Source organism: Bos taurus, chromosome 25 (assembly GCF_002263795.3).
Source record: "Bos taurus isolate L1 Dominette 01449 registration number 42190680 breed Hereford chromosome 25, ARS-UCD2.0, whole genome shotgun sequence".
Classification (NCBI taxonomy): Eukaryota; Metazoa; Chordata; class Mammalia; order Artiodactyla; family Bovidae; genus Bos; species Bos taurus.
In genome coordinates this window covers 37,863,527-37,876,818 of record NC_037352.1, presented here as the reverse complement: position 1 = coordinate 37,876,818, position 13,292 = coordinate 37,863,527, and the positions used below count along the sequence as shown (strand labels likewise).

Below are 13,292 nucleotides of genomic sequence, written 5' to 3'. Positions count from 1 at the left end.
GATCCCCAGAGATGCACGCTTCTGCAGTACTAAACAAAATCTATATCCCGTGAATCCAGCCCTCGGCCTGAGCTTGCCGGCAGGACAGACAATGGCTGTGTAGTCATTCAAGTGGTGGCCTGGCTTAAAAGAAACATTGGAAAGGACTGGACGCAGGGGAGAACAGCCTTAGGAATACTGAAGACGTGGCTCCTCATTTTAGGGATCCAATCCCAAGTTGTTCCAAAGGCTGTTTTGTGACTCCTAGAGGAAATTAAACAAAGCAAACAGGTTCTCATTTGCTTTGTAAATTCTCTAACTGGAAGTCTTCAAGACTTCAAGAGAAGTACTGGGCAAAGGTGTGAGCAGTGAGGTAGTTTGTTGGGTAAAGGTTTCCATTAGACACCATCCAAGGAATGTGTACCTTAACCCCTCTTCTGTGAAGTGGAAAGGAAACACGTTTTCTAAAAAACTTTTGGGCCACTTGAATAATAACGAAACCTGCTTTGGGATTGTGATCTGATGTGTTGTGGTTGGAACACACTTTAATTATGACTAACAACGAAGATTATGAGGCAGGGCTTTGGCTGGGCCAGCACTGCTGTGAACACATCCAGGGACTCCTCCCGGGACAACAGCGTGAGCATTCGCCGGCTCCCTGAAACTCAAAGTCCGGAGCTTCCTGATCCCAGTAGAAAGTAGAAGCACAACAGGTGACTGTGTCTCGTTTCTCGACCTTTGCCTTCCTTTCCTTTTGCACATACAGATCAGCAGACAGCCATGGATGCTTTAACCCAGCACTTCCACATTCCAGCTATTTGTTTACTTAGGTGTTTATTGTCTTGCCTTATATGTCCAACAAATACTCCCTGGACATGGTCTGTGTGTCCTCAAGGGATCAGCACCGCAGAGAGCTGGCATTCAAGATGGACTTGAGGCGTCCGGAGAACTGGGGCGGCCCCCCTGCAGCCAGTTGGTAGTGCCCCATCTGATAAGATTCAAGTCAGTCCCTCTCATGCACACACTGGATTATGAGTGCGTTCTCTGGAAAAGCCCAGCATTTTCCCAGCTTCCAAGCTTCTGCTCATTGTTACTTCTACCTGGAAAATAATTTTTCTCTCATCTTTCTGTGGCAGGATGGTTTCTCCTCACCTGCTGGCTGGGCCTTGTCTCTTGGTGGGGAGAGGCGGGCACCCAGGCCAGGCACTACTCCTGTAGAGAATGCCTCCTGGAGCCAGGCCTCCTGCCGATGCCAGGCACCCACAGCTGACACATGCACTGTTCCTGTCTTTAGGGAGCTTACAGTCGCTGGAACCATACAGCCTGGCAGCCGGGATAGCAGTGGGGACTAGGAGGTGACAGTCATTTCTCCTGGGGTTGGGAGAGGCCTCCTTAGATGACTGTATTCTTCAGGTGAGTCTCCACCTTGGAAAGGGAGTGTGCCAGGTGGCAAAGAAAGGACAGAAAGGGCACTCTTGTCAAGGGGAATATCTTGATCTCAGGAGCCGAATTAGAGGGCGCGAGGGGAGACAGAATTCTATTCTTGTCGAACTGAAATAAAAAAGCCCAAAGCTCCTCCGTGGCTGAATAGGTCAACCTAAGAAGAGTCTAAAACGCCTATTACGAGTAAAAAAGGCTGAAGACACAAGGGGCCTATTTTTACACGTTTTTAAAATACTGAGAAAAAAATTCAGGACGGATTCTGGATGCTTTTCATTGTCTTCTTATACTTAGCTTTAAAAAAAAAAATTTTTTTTTTTTTTTTAATAATTGCTGGCATCCCCTGCTGCCCATGGACGCCTGTGTCTGCAGGGGGCGCACCGGCGGCCACCGTCCCTCCGCCAGGGCGGTGGGCGGGGTCTCCCGGGCCGGTGTGGGACTGACGACTGGCGGGACGGGCTGTCTATCACGGCGTCCCGCCCCCGCCCCCCCCCCCACGTCACATGACGCAGCCCATCATGGCGGTGGGAGCGCGGCCGCCGGGGCCCGCGGCTCTGCAGAGCGGCTGCCGTTGCTGCTGCTGAGAGGCGGCGGCGCGGGCAGGCGGGCGGGCGGGAAGGATGGTGTTTCCGAGGTCGGAGCGGTGGGCGCGGACCAGGAGCCGGGCTGAGGTGTGGCCGAAGCGACGCGTGCCCGAGAGCAGCCGGCGCGGGTGCCGCTGAGGCAGCGGAGGGAGGCAGGACCGACCGGGGGACAGACCGACGGACAGGAGGGAGGGCGACCCGAGAGCCGGCTCCCGGGGCCGCGCGGCGGGCAAGATGCCGGGGCCGCCGCCGCCGCCGCCGCTGCTGCTGTTGTTGCTCCTGGCCGTGGGCCGCGCCGGGGCCGCGCCACTTCCGCAAACAGGTGCAGGTGAGCGGGCCCGGGGCGGGGAGCCGGTGGCGGGGGGCGGCCGGGGAGGAGGCGGCGGGCCCGGCCCGGCCTCGGCGCCGGGGAAGCGGAGGGCCTGCCCGGGGCGGGAGGCCCGGCGGAGCCCGTGCTGAGGCGAGGTTCTGCCGCAGGGGTGTGAGGTGGGGGCGGGCTGCCTCTCCAGGGCCGAAGCGGGGGCGAGGCGCTGCGGATGGGGCTCCGGGAAGGCTGCTAGTCGGGCGGCAGCCTCCAGCCCCTCCCCGGGGTAGGCTGCGGTCCCGGCTCTGGACCTGTTGCCCGAAGGTCCTCAGCCTACCTCGCTTCCCGGCAGTTCTGCTTCCTTCCCCAGATGTCACCTGCCTCCTGCGCTTCCCACCCCCCCCCCCCTTCACATTTTATAATAAGAACCGTTTCTTAACCCTAATCGTACTTTTAAATGCAAATGAGTTTGGAGAGCTTCGCAGAGTTTCCTTCGCTCCCTGCAACTCTTTCCGAAGTTGTCAATTGATTTCAAAACGCTGTGCTTTTTATTAGAATTGGATCTCTGGGGATGAGAAGGAAGCAGCTCTATAAATATCTTTATTTTAGGAAGCCAGTGATTAGAGTAGCAGCCTTTGAATAACTATTGACAAAATGGCCCAGGGGGTGATTGAAGTTTCTATTTTAGCTATGTCAGTGTGTGATTTTCTTTTTATTTTTCTCCCATCGTTTTCGTTTGTGGTTTATTTTTCCCTATAAAACTTCAATCCAGGAAAACATATCAAGTTGGATAATTTTCTTTTAAGGAAAAAAATAATCTAGGCTAATTTGCTGTTATCTGCTGCTACTGATCGTTGGATTGAGAGGAGACTGAAATTTCACAGAATCATGGAATTTTAGAGATGGAAGAGGCCTTAAAGAAAATTTAGTCCAATTTTTATCGTTTTGCAATTGAAGATAGTGAGGCCCTGGGGGTCCAATGACCTACCCAAGGTGACACAGCTAAATTGTAGGTGGAGCCACAAATAAAACCAAGGTCTTAGATTCCTCTACTTGTGTGATTTTTCTGCTTTACCATATCAAGTCTCTTAGCTGTTTACAATACTCTTGAGGTCAAGAGTTATTTTAGAATGATGTTAATTGGGTACAGAATGTGGAAGGTACTGTCTCTAGTAAAGACATATTTTTCAAGCACATCTACAATGGAAGCTAATACAATTGTTTCCAGAGACACACCAGGTCATGTCATTGAGTGCCCTTTAGTGGAGTATTAACTGTTATCATTGTAACATATAGTGTATCACTAAATTTCAGCCACTGCCTTAAATCAAATATTTGTGAGGTGAATGCTGTTTTCTGATCTGATAGATAAGAGGAGCGAACATTATGAGGAGTGTGTAGGCAGCCCAAGTAAGAGTCCCAGAAAGTACCTGGGAAGTTATAAAAGAATATAGGGAGGAATGTCAATGTTGATATTGAAAGATATTCATGGTGAAATGGAAAATTAGCTGCAGAGTAGGATAGTGGGTAAAGAATATGGATGCAGAAGGGATTCAGGAAGTGTCCAGATGACTTTGCAGTTCATCGAACTTTTACATATTTTGGAGAACAGATTCTATGTAGGAACCTTTGGAAATGTGTCTGCCTATAAATCTCTTAACATGTATTTTATTCCCTTCTTTTCAAATTTTATCGAGGTATGAGTAAAAAAATTGACGTTTTTGTTGGAGTGAGACAGCAATCGGGAAAATTAATCTGTAAATATAAATATCAAATCTTGGCATTAAAAAAAAAACATAAAGAGCTATTTGGTGACATATAACAGCTCTTGTAGATTTTCCCTTCGTGTTTGTTGCTTGGAGGATGTTATGGTGAGACTTGCAGCATGTGGATGACAAGTACTTGCCCGGGTTAAATTATTGGGAAAGAAGCACAATCTCACATAGATCTGGGAGTTTGTATTTCCATTCAAAAGAGATTTTTAATATTTGTAATGGAGGTGGATTCTTGACCAAGATGTATTAGATCAAGAGAAATAAAGAAACCTTTGAGCTCGGTGATCAAGAAAGAAGAAGCCCTCTGGAACATACATGGGAGATAAAAAAACAGTTAAACATTGAAAACAGTAACTTTTAAAGCTTTTCATTAACTGGGGGCCTGTACTCCTTACGCAGGGAAGTCTGGCCACTTTCAGATTTCGAGTAGATCTACTGTGTTGGGTCTTTGCCCCCTTGATCTTAATGCTGCTTAAAGTTCTAACTAGTTAATAGTGTCTTGGAGAAAGCATGGCTTATCAACAATAGGTTTGAAAAAATACTTGCAATTTAGCCCTTGCCATGGGGAAATGAGATGGTTAATTAAAATTGGGCTTTTAAATCGAAATTCGTTTATCCAAAGATTTCTTTGTCATCCAAAATTGTTTTTAGATTCTGAAGTTGAAAAAAGATCATTTACCCATCGGTCATGGTGAGCTTTGTGAATATGCAGATTGCCTTTGCCATCAGGCACGAAAGCATTTCTTGGTTGAATTGCGGTGGTGGATCTCTTTATCACTTAACATCCCTTATGTCCTCCCTGGGGTGGGGGCTCCTTTTCTGAGAATCTGTATTTCTGCAAGGACTGGTTCTCACTTAGGAAGCTTGCGTAAAGAGAAGATGTCCACTGTTATTTACACACACACACACACACACTCTCTTCAGTAGGGGGGGCTCCTTTTCTGAGAATATGTATTTCTGCAAGAGCTGGTCCTCACTTAGGAAGCTTATGTAAAGAGAGGAAGTCCACTGTTTTTTACACACACTCTTCAGTTACCGAATGTTTTTTAGACACACTCAAGCACTTCAGTTACCAAACTAAGATTACAGTCCGGTCATTCCTACCTTTCTTCTCTTGGAAAATACTTAGGTGCCTTTTGCAAGACTCTGAATTCACATCGTAAAGAAAGATCGGGTACACGTGAGGCATTCCTCCGAGTCCACCATTCGTTATTAATACCAGGATAGTGGTGAGATTGGGAAACCCACTTGCATTGTTCTGTGGCATGTTAGGTCACAGAGCACAGAGGAAGCTTTTAGCAGCTCCAGATACAGGACCTCACAGAAGTCTGTGAACCCGGTGGGACTCAGCTACTGATTAAACAGTAGCTTGTGAAACCTGGGCTTTTATTTTAGATTAAACAAACAAGCTTGTGTCTTGAAAAAGATTTCTGAAGTAAAGGAAGTGCTCTTTAAACTGTGAATTTTTGTTTGTTTTAACAGCTTCTGAGAAAAATTATTTTCAGCAGATTTTTCGTGCAGATTCTTGTCAGTCTACATGACTGTGAGGCTTGAGATCTGATTTAGGCTGGAAATGCTGTTAATTGCTTTCAATTCGTGATACTTTGGGGTTAAATAAGTACTCTTATTTGCCTAGTAATAGGAAATAGGGCCAGCAACTTTGTAGCATCAGCATTGAAGTTATCAAATCTCTGCAGTTTTGCTAACTGTTGATGTAGTTCTCTTGAAATTTAGAGTCCTTGGGCCCTCTGTATCTCCTATGGGTATAGAGATAGCAGCTTTATATTTAATAATAATAGTAATAAACCGCCCTGTAATGTAAATGTCACGTAGGGGATGCCCAGGGTTCTGAAATGGTTAAACAGACAAGTCCTCAAAAAAGTCCCACAGGCAGGCATATAAAAAGGATCCAACTTTTCAGCCCGGTTGGGAGTAAAATTCAGCCTGGTTGGGAGTACCAATCACAGGAGGAGTGGGTCCTGCAGCCAGAACTTGGCCTTTGGAGTTGGTCTGGGTATGAGACCTTCCTCTGCCACTTTAATAGCTTTTAAGACCTTGGCCCGTCACTTGACCTCTCCGAGCTTCTTAGTACTCACTCAACTTTTTAAAAAGGGATAGTGATGATATTTACCTAAGGAGTTGCTATCACAGGGTAGCCATGTCTGCTACAGGTCAGGCCCTTGACAGCGTAGATTTCTTTGTAGATTTGGTGGGTCATCATAGAGTTGACTAATGGTAGGCGCTGTTGTCAAAGAAGGAACTCAGCATGGGAGCCGCTTAAACATGGAGAGCCTGAAACTTACAGATGTTAAAAAAAAAAGTCTTTGTTTCTCAAAATAACAAGTTGTGATGGGTGAAGATGAGATCCTTTAGAGAGAAATCTGGCTTACTGAAGTATGATCTATAGGCTGGTGTTGTTGCTTCTTGAAATTCACAGCCTTGGGGAATTATGCTAGAAATTTTTAAGATGATCTGGATCAGTGTTCTTTTATATAATAAACCTGTTTTTGAATGTCAAGATGACTAAAGCTCTTGGATGTGAACGACTGCTGGTTTTAACTTATTTAAAGGAACCGCGGGTGATCTAAGTTGGTTTGATCCCAAACAAAAATTGTACACTCGCAGAAAGCATCCGTGAAGGCAGCAGGTTCACCCGGGCTGTGCTCGGACCAGCCCAGGGCTGAGGTTTCCCCTTAGAAAATGTCATTCGGAGAGATGAATGTGACAGACTTGCTTTTTCTCTCTCACTCACTCACTCTTAAAATCATGTGTGTTTGCAGGCTTCTAGTGTTGCTTCACTCGGAAATTTTTATGTATTACTCAGACATGGGGAAAGGGATATTATAGAAAGGAGAAGCTGGACAAGCATTCCTGGTAGAAAACAGACTACTCTATCTGAGGTGGTTTTTCGATTCAAATCTCTATTTTTCTGTGACTCCTCATATGAAGACACTGTAAGAACCCTGAGGAAATGCAGTGAAATCTGTGTCGGGGCAAAATATTGGAGTGAAGTATTTTTAAATTGTAGCGAATGACTAATTTGGAACCATGCCTTGGCATTACAGTTATTTGCCACAGAGAGAACAGTCATATCAGAAAAATAACCTCAATCTTTCACAAGAAGGTTCTGTGCAGAGGTTAGCTCAGTGCAGAGATTGCGAATTTCATTTGACTTTATTGTGATTCAAGTGGGGAAACATGAGAACAGCTGATGCCAAACATCTCAGGTGCCTGAACCCATGGCCCGGTGTGCGCCTTTCCTCCTCTGAAAGCCTCTGCCGTTTCTTCTTGGCTGCATAAGAGCGGTTTGCTCCCCTTCTGCCTCCCTGGGGCTTCAGCCGGCTGGTGGTAAACCTTCCATTTTGTTTTTGGCAGCTTGGCACATTTTCATTTTACTATGTTATGTTTGTTTTAAAAGGTTGGAGTTACCATCACATCAGACCCCTTGTGCTGGGGTGGGGCTTGGGTAGCCCCCGGCCTCCAGCCTACGGCCCCTGCTTGGGCAGCATTGGGCAGGGAGGTCATTGCAGCTGGGTTTCTGCTGCCCTGGCCTCTGCTCACCCCACTTCATCACGGGTTTTTTTTTTTTTTTTGGCTGCACCAAGAGGCCTGTGGGATCTTAGTTCCTTGGCCAGGAGTGGAACCTGGGCCCTCTACAGTGGAAGGGGCAGTCTTAACCTCTGGACTGCCTGGGAATTCCCCTCATGGCACTTTCTTACTAGCTAAACTGATCTGCTCAGCGTTTGCAAAATATGCTGCTGCGATTCCTGTCTTCCAGTGCTTCACATTCTGTTAGCAGGTGCCTGACTCTTCCCCATGTGTGTCTTAGGTGCTGTCATCTCTTTGTCTTTTCTTTTCTTTTAAACCTCTCTACAACCCCAATTTCCCTGCTAAGACCTCTTTGCCCAGGCTTAGTGATTGCTGGACTTCCCTGGTGGCTCAGATGGTAAAGAATCCACCTATAATGCAAGAGACTTGGCTTTGATTCCCGGGTCGGGAAGATCCTCTGGAGAAGGGAATGGCAACCCACTGCAGTATTCTTGCCTGGAGAAGTCCTTGGACAGAGGAGTCTGGACGGCTACAATCCATGGGGTCACACAGAGTTGGACACGGCTGAGCAACTAACACTTTAGTGTTTACCTCCCCTAATGAACCCCTAGAGTGTCCCCTTGTGGGGCAGGAGGTTCCAGGGGATGCAGGATGAAAACTGGTCTGTTTTTGACATTGGAACTTTTAAATTTATTTTCATTTCATCCTTAATGTTGGCTTTCGTGAAGGTATAGAATACATTGGTACACGAATGCGTTTGTATGATTTTGTAAACAAATTTACAAGAAATGGAAGAAATACAGAGAAAACTTACTGGTGAGCTGTGTCATCAAAAAAAGGTTTGGGTTTGTGGTACAAGCCTACCATGTGCATTTATCAAATACCACCTTTGTAAATAAAATTAGAAATTGGAGTGTAGTTGGTTTACAATGTTGTGTTAGTTTCAGGTGTACAGCAAAGTGATTCAGTTACACATATAGCTATTCCTTTTCAGATTTTTCCCCACTTAGCTTATTACAGTATATTGAGTAGGGTTCCCTCTGCTCTACAGTAGGTCCTTGTTCGTTATCTATTTTAAATATGTGTGAATGTGTTAATCCCAAATTCCCGGTTTATCTCTCCCCCCGCCTTTCCGTGGTGGCCCAAATGGTAAAGAATGCCTGCAATGCAAGAGACCAGAGTTTGATCCCTGGTTCAGGAAGATCGCCTGGAGAAGGAAATGGCAACCCACTCCAGTCTCTTTGCCGGGAGAATTCCATGGACAGAGGAGCCTGGCCAGGCTACAGACCATGAGGTCGCAAAGAGTCAGACATGACTTTTCCTACCACCTGTTCTAAGTCCTGTCTCTTCACCTGGATTGCAAGCCTCAGTATTGCTCGTAATTGCATGGTATCTCACGTTTAGTTGAAGTTTGTGGGTGATGCTGAAGTTTGATGAAGGTGGTGCTGGAGAACTGTTTCCCCCAGACCAGTACTCAAGTGTCCATGAGTTAAGACGAGAGGGTGTCAGCTTAGAGCCTCTCATTCTCTTAACTTTACCTTCAGCCAGCCCTGTCCCTCACCCAGAGGAGGCCGTTTATAGTTGTTTTATTTTTAGTTGTAAATTTTTTTCTTTTAGGACAATTCTAGATTTACAGGAAAGTTGCAAAGATGGTACAGAGAGTCTCTGTGTATCCTTTGTCCAGTTTTCCCTTTTGACATTTGTAACAACCAGGAGCTGGTTCTAATGCACGATTATTAACCAGCGCCCAGACTCTATCAGGTTTCTTTCCTGTTTCCCTGACATCCTTTTTCTTGTTTCGGGATCCCACGTGTGTCTGGTCGTCACATCTCCTTGGGCCCCTCCAGTCTGCTCCCTGTTTTTGGTGATCTTGACACCGTGTGGAGTACTGGTCGGGTGTTTTGTAGCATTATCCCCCCAGCTGGTGCGTGTTGATGTTTTTCTCAGGATGAGGCTGGGCTGCTGTGTTTGTGTGGGAGGAAGCCCGCAGAGTGACAGTACCGTTATCATCACGTCATGTCAAGGGTATGTGCTCTCACGACGATGGGCCCTGGCCCCTTGGCTGAGGTGCTGTTTGTCGGCTGCCGCCTCTGCCAGTCACACACGCCCTTTTCTGTACCGCACATGTGCCCGGCCCCTGCGAGCAATTCGCCACCTCCTTGAGGGAGAAGCATCTATGGAAGTTACTCAGGATTCTGTGTAGGAGATTTAACTGTTCTTCCCTGTGTATTTCCTTGTTCAGTTATTTATATCAGTATGCACATGAGGATATTGATTTTTACACTTTGGGTTATAATTCGATACTTGTATTTGTTTTGCTGCTTAAATGGGCCGTTGGGAGCTCTTTCAGTTGGCTCCTATGTCCTGCAGACACACATCCATCTTTTTTTTCCAAGCACTTCCTTGTTCTCCGGCCCTGTGAGAAGCTGTGGCTCCCCTGCTCCGGTCCACGTCTCTAGGGCTTCCTTTTATTAGAAACCGGGGTCTGGGCCCCGGATTTGCCCACTGCTACTGCTTATAACAGGGTTTTGATCCTCTGCTTCCTGTACCTAATGCCAGGTGCTGGGAAAAGAGCAAGCGAGGGATTTGGCGGGACCAGGGGCCTCCTAGGGAGGGGTGACCCTGTGCGTGTTGGACCCTGTCACTTGGCCGCCTTTTAACTTTTTTAACACCGTCGTAAATACTGTACATCCCGTGCTTGTGGCATAATGGTACTGGCAAGAAGTTATTTTTATTTTTAGAGCAAATATTGTCGTTGGGAGCTTTTATTTACTCTCTCCAAGAGCAGCCTCATCTAGAAGAAGATGAGGGAAACCTTTTAAGCTTAAGGCTACAGTTAGAATTACTTCAGGGAGTCTTATCAGCTTTGGAAATTGTTGAACGGGATTATAGGCAACACCTTTAATTGGTGAAAGTTCAGATGAAATGTCCAGTGGCAAGTCACTTGAAGAGCACAGAGGGCTGGAGCCTTGCTTTGATCTTTTTACAGAGCTTTTGGCTTCTTTTCATTTCTTTATTATGGAACATTTCAAACATAACACAGAAGTAGAATAAAGAATATAACGAACCGTCATGTGCCTGTCACCCAGCATGAGCAGCTTTAAATTTATAATGTTGTTCACGTGGGCCTTTTTCACCTGCCTGGCGGCCCCCGTTGGTTTGATATCAGTCCCGGCCATAGTATCAGTTCAGCTGAAAATGTTTCAGGAAAAAATAAAGCTGTTTTTATAAAACAGAATCATTTACGTCAAGATCAGCTGGGTGCTTGTAGAAATGCAGATTTGGGGGCCCCCAGACGCACCAGCTGAATTGGAATTCTGGAGGTTGGCCCAGAAATCTGCATTTGTAATACTTCTGTGGTGATTTCTCCAGCCGCACAACACGAAATGCTTGATCGTGCTGCACGCGCTTTCTGTCGTTCAGTCGTGCCTGACTCTCTGTGACCTCCTGAACTGTCGCCCGCCAGGCTCCTCCTCTGTGTGTGGGGCTCCCCAGGCAAGAACAGTGGAGTGGATTGCCATTCCTTCCTCTAGGGTGTCTTCCCGACCCAGGGAGTGAACCCACGTCTCCTGTGTGTCCTTCGCAGGCAGGTTCTTTCTCACTGAGCCACCTGGGAAGCCTGTCTTCTACTAGAGGCGAGATAATATCAGTTATTTAATAGGAACCTGTTAACTTGGGGAGCTTGTGAGACTCAAGGAAGGAAGAACAATTTAAAATTAAAAAATTAATGTCAACACTTAAGATCTGAAGAGATCTCTGCTCCTGATCACCGTACGTGAATATTGTTCTGAAGAATCTTCCTGTGAGAAGTTATGTGTGCTATAACCACAAAGGAATGTAAAAACTTCAGGGCAGAACACACACCACCTACCACTCCAAAGGCCTTTTTTTTCTTTTCCTCTGTAATTTTAACCCTTTCTCTGGGAGGCGGGTAAATAATAACCTCTTTACATTTTATAAATACTCTGCATAAGTAATCAGTAAAAGAGCTGTGATCTGGTGGCTTGACAGTCAGCTGCCAGCGCTGTGAGCTGAGTGCCTCGTGGTGCAGATGGGCCTGCCCCGGCCTGCTGGGTCTTAGCCCACTGCAGCCCAGACCAGCAGGGAAACTCGGCAGGTGGAACTCAGGATGCTCCCAGCTCCCCAGGTGACGCGTGTGCACACCGTGTGAGAGCCCCTGGTTCTCGACCTACAGGACAGCCATGTGGTGTGATAACCATGTCATTAACACTTTACTATAAAAAAAAAGTTAGTTTTTCTCAGCCGGATTCTTTTGGAATAGCTTCATATTTGTAGCCCATTTTATATTTTTCAACAGGTGACTGTTTTTTTAAGCTTGTTGATGTATTTTAATGTATTTGCTGTGAGTGTATTGATATGTACAAAATATGATGAGCTAAAGAAAGAAAACTCTCTCTCAGAATGCTTCAGTGTGACAACTGTGTAATGAGTTGGGTTTGATTAAGGACATCATAGACCCACACACTAGTACAGATAATTTGGGACTTTTTTTTTTTTTGCAACATGTATGCCTTACCTAGGAGAAAAGAATTTGATTTTAAGCATCTAGGCTAGTGATTTTTGAGAGAGAAGTTGCTCTTATCCAAAAGTGAAACCACTGTGATGTCAGTTTTAAAAACTCAGTTTTTTTTTTTCTCTCTTTGAGGTCCACGTTCAAAGTCCATTCTGAAAATATCTTTTTTTCCCTTTTTGCTACACTGAACAGGAGGCTTGCGTTAACGTGCTGTAATTGCAGCCTTTAATTATGGTGAGTGAATCTCTAAGCCATTCTGGACTTAGAAGTCAGAGGTGGATGAGTTTGCAGTTATTCTGCACATTTAAAATATTTCCTTTGACCAACCAGTAATTGTAAAATTCTGTAGCTTCAGCTTCTTACTGTAAAACTGAAGGTTGTGATCTACTGGTTACCTCTCAGATTAGTCTCTGAATTTAAGTTTAAAGCATCTTTCACGCTGCAGATTCTTCCTCAGAACCCTCCATAAATTCAACCTGCGCTCCTTCCAACGGGAAAAAAAAAAACTCCTTTTTCCCAGGGCTGCCTGGCAGTGTGCCTCCTGGAGCGGTTCAGCGTCAGCAGCAAGTGTTACTTTCCAAGGATGCAGCCTGCCGGTTCCGGGCCCAGAACCCCCCGCACCCTCCCCCCCCATCCCGACTCTGACTTTAGACCGTTATTAAAACTCAGCGCACCCGGACACTGATTGCTGGTGAGGCACTGAAAAATAACAAACTTAACGAAAATAGTGCCCTGAGAACACTCCGCCAGAGGCCTGCTGCCAGGGTACACGCCAGAAGTCTGTAATTCAACTTGGTTTGCTTTTTAAAAAAAAAAAAAGAAATTAACTTCAATAAAAGATCTGATAACCAGTTTTCACCATTTTTCACTCACTGTTCAAGTGAGACACTTGGTGGACTCGTCCAGGTTTGGACTTATAAAATCTTTGTGTGAGAACTTCAGAGCAGAAAGGCCAGTTCTCAGGGGAGGGAGGTGGGGCCCTGGGACGGGGAGCAGTCAGTTCAACGCTGTGGAGCCATCAGAGCCGGACTTCATCGTGGGCTGAGGGGACCTGACGCCTGCCCGCCCAGTTCTGAGGCGCTCTGCCTCGTGCTCACAGGACACTTTGATTAGAGTGATGCACGTGC

At 46.2% G+C, this 13,292-nt stretch overlaps 1 protein-coding gene across 3 annotated transcripts in view; it reads left to right on the top strand.

Annotated features, from left to right (window-relative positions):
- The first annotated feature begins 1,920 nt into the window (after positions 1–1,920).
- The window catches only part of LMTK2 (lemur tyrosine kinase 2), a 75,629-nt gene continuing 64,257 nt past the window's right edge, over positions 1,921–13,292 (top strand). The window contains exon 1 of one of the 3 annotated variants that reach the window (XM_003587856.6): positions 1,921–2,325. In XM_003587856.6, coding sequence (XP_003587904.2) covers positions 2,238–2,325 — 88 coding nt within the window. In that variant the 5' untranslated portion in view covers positions 1,921–2,237. Of the gene's footprint in view, positions 2,332–13,292 lie in introns of all 3 variants that reach the window. The other 2 variants (XM_005225275.5, XM_024985226.2) reach the window with 2 other exon arrangements.